Source organism: Anthonomus grandis, chromosome 22, assembly GCF_022605725.1.
Source record: "Anthonomus grandis grandis chromosome 22, icAntGran1.3, whole genome shotgun sequence".
In the NCBI taxonomy this organism is placed as follows: Eukaryota; Metazoa; Arthropoda; class Insecta; order Coleoptera; family Curculionidae; genus Anthonomus; species Anthonomus grandis.
The window spans coordinates 24,061,216-24,068,459 of NC_065567.1; the positions used below are offsets into that span (position 1 = coordinate 24,061,216).

Here is a 7,244-nt window from a genome sequence, read left to right on the forward strand (position 1 = left end):
AAGATTTACTGGTTAGGAGAAAAAAAACACCATATAATTGACTTAGATTTGTATTTGGCAAAAGTTTTTATTTGTAGAAAATTATTACAAAAAACGTATCTAAAATGCTTAAATTAGGTTTGTGACAAACAATAACATCAGAAGAGCTCTAACATAAATTACAATTATTGCAATCCATGTTAAAACCCTTTAAGAAAAAGTTTAACACCATAAGATATAACGCCTTCCCCATTGTTTTAAGCTTATAATCTTTCAATATACTCTGCCTCTTTTACCGATATATAAAATAAATATATAAAAATGTGGAAGAAAAATATCTTACGGAGTACAATATGGCCCCACAAATAATTACAAATATATTATATTTATTGTGCGAATAAATAAAATTAAATAAAAACAACAAAGGAATGTAATAAGCGTTTGTCGATTTTTTTTTTGATAAACTGCCTTTCAATTTATTTTTTAAATCTAAGACTAAAGCAGCAGATTGGAAAAAAGATCACAGATTTATTTTAAGAGACAAAACGGACTAATTCTTGCTACTTTAACTGCCTCTTATGGCAAATTTAACCAACAAGGTTTGACAAAAAATTTGACATATTTACTCTTTTTTCCAGGTATAACATGAATAAATAAATAATTTTTGAGATTCCACACAACTATAATTAGAACAATTATTGTTGGTTAAATAGCCTATTACTTAATTTTTTGTTAAGATTGCGAAGTGCACTGGGATAATAAATAATAAGTACGTACAACAATAAAATAAATATCCATAAAACTACTTTCATGCAATTCTGGAATGTTTTGTTTTTTAGTAGATTTATGGATGATCACACTGTGTCAATAATCGCAGATAAGTATTATACAGGTCGGAATTTTCAATTAAAATAAAACATATAATAAAATAAACTACTTCGATGACGATTGTGCATAATTATCTACACATAAGCCTAAAAAACTTCAGATCCTTACTACCCTACGATTTTCGAAAAACTACTTTATCCACTTCAAGCCGGTTATTGTTAATATTACAACAGAATCTAAGCACAAAAAAACTGGATTTATTCTATAATGTTAATTTAAATAACAAGCAATAAATACCAAAGGAAATTCAAAGCTAGTGTATTATTCCCAATAAAATCCTGATAATGTGTAGAAAGAAAAAAGTAATTTTAGTTTTGAAAATGGGTGACAAAATAAATCTTGAATGACAACATTAATCGAAACTAAACATTTCATAAAACAAACTGCTAAAACATATTGCTTCTAGAGGCTAAATTTGTGAAGCAAATGTATTTAGTTTCAATTTTTATCCTTCAATCTTAAATGTCCACCCATAAAAATTCTATTATGTTTTAAACACCACAAAAAGCTTAAAAGATAAAATACAGTCCAGCTATTCAAATTAGCGCTTATCTCGCTTAAATACGTACGTATCTTATTGCTTTAGAATGGTTTTCATACTGAGTCAATTTGTTGCTGAAAGTGAATGTGAGTCAAACAATCAACAATAGACTTGAACCTACAAAACTCGGATCGACCTAGACAGTAATTACTAAAAAAATGGCAATTTTCGAATAAGTGATTTAACAGGCTCATAGATATGGTACCGAATCGCGACCATCTCCGGAAGGTTCCCTATACTATCAGTTTCTAACAACACTACAAAAGCAACAATTATAAATAAGGTAACAGCCAAGAATGCTGGCAAAAAGGCACCGATTACGTTGAACTTTTTACTTTTCTGATGCTGATTTTGAAAGTTGGCGGGAGCAGGGCCTGGAACGCGTCCATCCACTTGCGAATGGGACAATGGAGTCTGGCTACGGCTCGATCTGTGACTGGGATTCGTCGTGTCGTATCGATAACTATTATCGATCAATTGTGATTCCGATGAAGAATGCTCAAAGGAATCGCGAAAATAGTAGTCGCTAAATCGATCTATAGAGTCGTCTTTATATTTTAAGACACAGTAATCTGAAAGAAAAACTATTATCAAAAACTCTAAAAAGAAGAGTCTAATAGTTTAATGAAAATTTGGTTACACCTACCTGTAGAGCGTAATTTTTTCAAATTTATTGCTTCTTGATCCTCACAGACGGTTTCTAAGGCATTTACATCACTATAGCCCTGACCAGGATTACTATCCAGCCCAGAGAGCAAACCAGTGCTATTACTACATTCTATGCGTGACCCTCCCACATCCGAATGGCTCGAACGAGGCAAACTACTATAACCTAAGGCAAAACGAAAAATAACTTGAATTCGGGTGGGTTTCTACACTTAGAAACATCTATAAACTATCATGCCTAAATAACAAGGGAAAGATTTTTAAAGAGAAGTAATTATTACCTAAATGTGGCTGTAAAGGGGTGGATGGTGTAGCAGGTACACTTGAAGCTTTCCTCCTCATACTAGAAGACCTTTGAACTGTAGGTTCCTTTCTGCTAGGAGACCCGGTATCCTCGAGTATCTCCCTCTCAGTTCTGCCAGTGTATTTGAATTTGGTTCCCCAAGAGAAAAATCCACCACCAGAGACTACAGAGGGCGCATCCGAGCTAGTTGGTAAACTATATTGACAAGAGGGTCGGTTAAATTGATAGTGCACGACAATAGCGTTAGCGTGCTTGATGGTTTTGAGTTTTTTTGTAAACGATAATGATGTAGCAATGGAATATAATACAATGAAACACTTATAGCAATAGTTGAATACACTTAAAAGCCTAAAATTCTGACTTAATGTGTTTTCAATACAAAAAAAGGGGTTTATAATAAGTGGCTTACGTGAAAAACAGCATTTGCTCCATAGCACATCTCCATATATGCCTGCAAGCAGCCCCTGTTGGACACTTGAACCCCACAGTGTGTTTTTTCTAAAAACAGTTTAAGCAAATTTAGATAGAAATCAGTGGTTGTGATAAGTATTAAAACGAAATGCCGCAATTGCATGAAAATTAGAGACAGACTAGGTTTGTATGTTTAAAACATGTTATAGTATGTTCTACCCTTTATTGTGTGGCACCAAAGATATACAATTTTATTTCTTTAGAACTTAAAAATATGCAATTTAAACATGTTAAAAGAAAAGTAGATCTTTGGTTAAAGCAGGGAAGATATCTTCGGTAATCATTCTGAAATTGTTTTTCTATTGTGATTTATCCAATCACGTACAATGACACTCATTTTATAATAATTCTTCACTTATTTTTAAACTGCGACCCGGATATAGGACTTAGGAGAGGCTAAATCTCGACTTTTTTATCATTAATAAAAATAGTCACAGAGTGTTGTCATAGATAGTGTTACTGTTGTATATATAATGCTGTTAAATAATGTTTTTTTTTGTTTGTGATGAATTAAGCTTTGTATGAAGAATAAATAATAAAATTCTTATTATCTATTATATATTTTTTAACATTTTGTTTTTGGTAATTTCAAATGTCGTATAGTTTAGACTGGGTGTAATGTACATTCTTTTAGAAAATTATAGGGTATGATAAAAAAAAATTGTTATGTTATTGGTTCTCCCTTTTTAGTATTTTGGTTCCCTGAATAAACGATTTATTAAATGTTAATAAGTCGAAAAAAATATGGTATTTAAATAAGTACTCACATCATTATAATTTAAATGAATAATAAACATTTTGCCCTCATAATTAATCTTATGTACATCAGGCCACCTAAAATGATGAGTCTTTCTACTGCCCTGGAAAGTTAATATGCCACTATAGTTGATTCCCAAATAAAGTTGGGTGCCCTTATGGTCCTGTAATAAGCCCTACTTCAAATGTTGGTATTACTGATTTAGGCCAATATGGCCTTATTTGGTCTTACTTTTACTGGATGGGGATCCACACCATAAGTGTCAAGTTGACAAGCCATTTTCAAGAAACTGGTTTCTATTTGGGCCTGGTCCTGACCTTTTAGTTGCTTTTGGTGGATGTCCATTGCTTTTTCTTCTATTACTTGAGTTTGCTTTAAGAGAACCTTTAGGTCACCCGCATAGTGACCTACATGAGTTTCTGGATCATAATCTCCTAATTCCCCTAAAGAAATAGTATTTATTTTAGAATGAGTTAGTTGAGAGAGAGTGTAGGTAACGCAATTGAGTAAAAATGTTCTTGAAATCATGAGGTTACAGTTCAACACAATCTTGGAGATTACATTTTACCTGTGTTAGTACAATTTGTTAATAAAACTATACAAAGCGGAATCTTTAGACAAGAATTAAAAATCAGCTTCAAGTTCATTGATAAAAATAACATGAACAATTACAGACCCATTTCAGTGGTGGGTATATTCTCTAAGATCTTAGAGAAAATGATAGAGAGGAGAAAGTTGGCCTTTATTAATACCCACCTACTGACTGACGAATTTCAATAGTACACTTGCTACAGTTGTTGATTTCATGGACTATATTTCAAGGTCTTTAAATAAACAACCAATAATTATAGCAGATTTTATTGACTTAAAAAAAAGCTTAATGATGCAGTATATTCTTTTAGATACATTAGTTAAAATGGGATTTACCAGTGTTTTGTACAGTCTGGTTGAGACATATTTATATGTGAAAAACAGTACATAAAACTTGAAAACATTGTTAATGAATTATTGGATTTAGAGTTTTAGATTTAGTCAGTTCTCGAATTTAGAAATGGTCACTATACATAAATAAAATATCTGCTGAAATATAAATATATAAATTCAGTGCTATCTGATTTACCTAAAAACAAAAATTATTTATCTAAAAAAAGTAAATTCAAGTTAATAGACCTGTTCACTGTTTCATTCTCCTATATGCGGACGACTGCAAGATTTGAGGTGTTAATAGGGGTGAGACTGATCCAGTCAGACCTTGACAACTTCCACACTGGTGCAGTCTTAATGGAATGTTAATTAATATCCAAAAAAGGTAAGCATTTACAATTTTCAAGAAAGCTCAATCCTCCACATATTGAATACTTTTTTAATGGTGCTAAGATCTGTAGACTTGGGTGTGTTTTTTTATGCCAAACTTAACATATCAAAAAAATCACTAATAAGACACTTAAACTTTTAGGCTTTATTAGGAGACACACTAGAGATTTCCTTAATATAAATGCTCTGAAAATATTATATGTATGTCTGGTCTGGCCCATTCTGGAGTTTTGCTGTACAGTGTGGTCATAAATGTCACAGTGACTATACAGAAAGAATTGAAAATACATATTTTCAGGTATTGAACTGAGAATTCTACCAGATTTGGTATGATGACCTAAGAAACCTTTAAGACTAGAAAAACTTTCAAATAAGAGAATAAAATTTAATAAGAGTTTTTGTCTATAAAAAACCAACTAATCAAAGAACATTTGAACCCCAACAGCACAGGACAAAATATCTCAATAAATCGAATGATTTGCAGTGTGAATGGTATGGGGCCTGATCTCTTTTATACAACTCTTGAACAAATTAAAAGACAAAACTAAAAACCCTAGATCCTTGGAAGAATAATCATTTCACAAAGTTTAGTGTCTTGAGGAGAGCTCGACTATGTGTAGTAATGCTTTACAACTATCATGTTGCAATTTTGGGATGTGTTTAATCATTTGTTATTTTACACTTAATTGTTTAATGCTAATTTTGTTTAAGTTTAAATTAAGTCCTTGAGTAGGTATTAGTTATCAATTATCTACTTTTTTACTAATTTAGTGTTTACTGTTTATAGAAGTGTTAAGTTTAATTTTATTGTAAACTAGATATGGGCTGGTGTCCCGTTAATAAAGATAAAGAAACAAACATGATCACTAAATAATGTTGATCAGGTTTCTACAAGAACGAATGTAGGTGAAAAAATCCAATTAAAAAATTTAATAATTTACCTGATTATATAAAAGATTTAAATAAAAATGAGAATTATTGATAAGCAACATTGTAGTGTATACAGTTCACATATATTCTTACTTTATTATTCTCAGAGTTAGTGTTTACAAGCACTGATTAGACAATTTTTGTTAAAATTTGATATAAATTTTATATGAATATTGTGGTTAAATAAATGGTTTGAAAAAAAAAGTAAAAAATCAGATTATTTTATTGTGACCTTTTGGGAAATTTTGTTCCTCTGCTTCTTTAAGTTCATATAGCCTTTACTCAAAGGATATATGGAACTTTTTCTAATTTAATTTGTACAAATTGTTTTAAAGGTTTGTAGGAAAATCTTGGTGGAACTTACAAATCTCATGATAATTTACCTTGCAGAATTAAAGCCATCAACATAGCCGCTTCATTTGACCCACAATAAAGCCTTCCATGCAACAAATCCCTTTTTAATTGAAGAAATATTTGATACCTAGTGATTTCTTCTTTAAGCCTAAACGGATCAGGAGGGTAAAATTTAACTCTAAAACTAAAGAGGACCGGGTCCAAGTCCTTCACCTGTTTAAGTATGGATTTCCCCAGGTCCAGCCAGTGCTACAACAATAACAACCCAATAAATCAATGATAAATAGTTATATATAAAAATAATAAGCCTAATTGGGAATATGTTGATGAAGCGATTTCTAAATATAGTATATGAACTTACTCTCTGACCATGGTTGTCCACATATCGGAGTCCTAAATAGTCTTGTTCCACAAGGCTCAGTTGCTGGCAAACATACTCCAGAAGTTGTTTACCCTTATCATGGGGCTAAAATAGATGTTTATTAATATCTATGGATAAAACATTTAAATGTTATTACCCTATATTCACATTCAAGGATCTCAGTGTCTTCTAGCAAACGAACTGTACATTTATAAACGATATTACTGTCATGCTTCGAACTAAACTTTAACATTTTTTACGTGGACACAGGATACGAAATCGTTTTTAAAACGGGAAGAAACTGAACAGCAAACATGACAAAATACATTTAAATTTTAAAATAATTTTATTTATATTACATTTATTTGACATACATTTTGACGTTTCAAGTGGATGTTTGACTGAAGTTGACAATCCCTTAAAAGCTTCCGAATCAAGCCGATATTGCCGAGAGTATATTTATGGTATGTTCCAAATTTTGAGGAGATGTTCCTCATATATTTTTTTATTGCGGTAGAGTGGTTTTAAAGGGTTAATTTGAGGGTAAAAACGTGATTCTGGGTTAAGAATTTGGATTGTTAGGGCCGTTTTGGTTAGGGCTTTTTTTTCTAATTTTTTTTTGCAAATTTTTATTTTCCTTGATAATATTTTCATGAAATTATAAGAATACTTTTTTAAA

The 7,244-nt window shown here is 31.2% G+C and overlaps 1 protein-coding gene across 3 annotated transcripts; it reads right to left on the reverse strand.

The window, feature by feature from the left end:
- Positions 1–34: 34 nt before the first annotated feature.
- On the reverse strand, positions 35–6,957 carry LOC126748948 (FERM domain-containing protein 5). 3 transcript variants are annotated; one of them, XM_050458498.1, is made up of 9 exons: positions 6,723–6,957; positions 6,566–6,670; positions 6,234–6,453; positions 3,838–4,049; positions 3,617–3,769; positions 2,788–2,876; positions 2,356–2,573; positions 2,055–2,240; positions 35–1,980 (listed from the first exon to the last, which is right to left on the reverse strand). In XM_050458498.1, the coding sequence occupies exons 1-9, from the start codon at positions 6,816–6,818 to the stop codon at positions 1,559–1,561; spliced, it is 1,701 nt and encodes a 566-aa protein (XP_050314455.1). In that variant the 5' UTR covers positions 6,819–6,957; the 3' UTR covers positions 35–1,558. The 3 variants fall into 3 exon arrangements, with proteins under 3 accessions (XP_050314455.1, XP_050314456.1, XP_050314454.1); XM_050458499.1 differs by having other exon boundaries at positions 2,356–2,561; positions 3,617–3,781; positions 6,723–6,956; XM_050458497.1 differs by having other exon boundaries at positions 3,617–3,781; positions 6,723–6,955.
- Between the last annotated feature and the right edge of the window lie 287 nt (positions 6,958–7,244).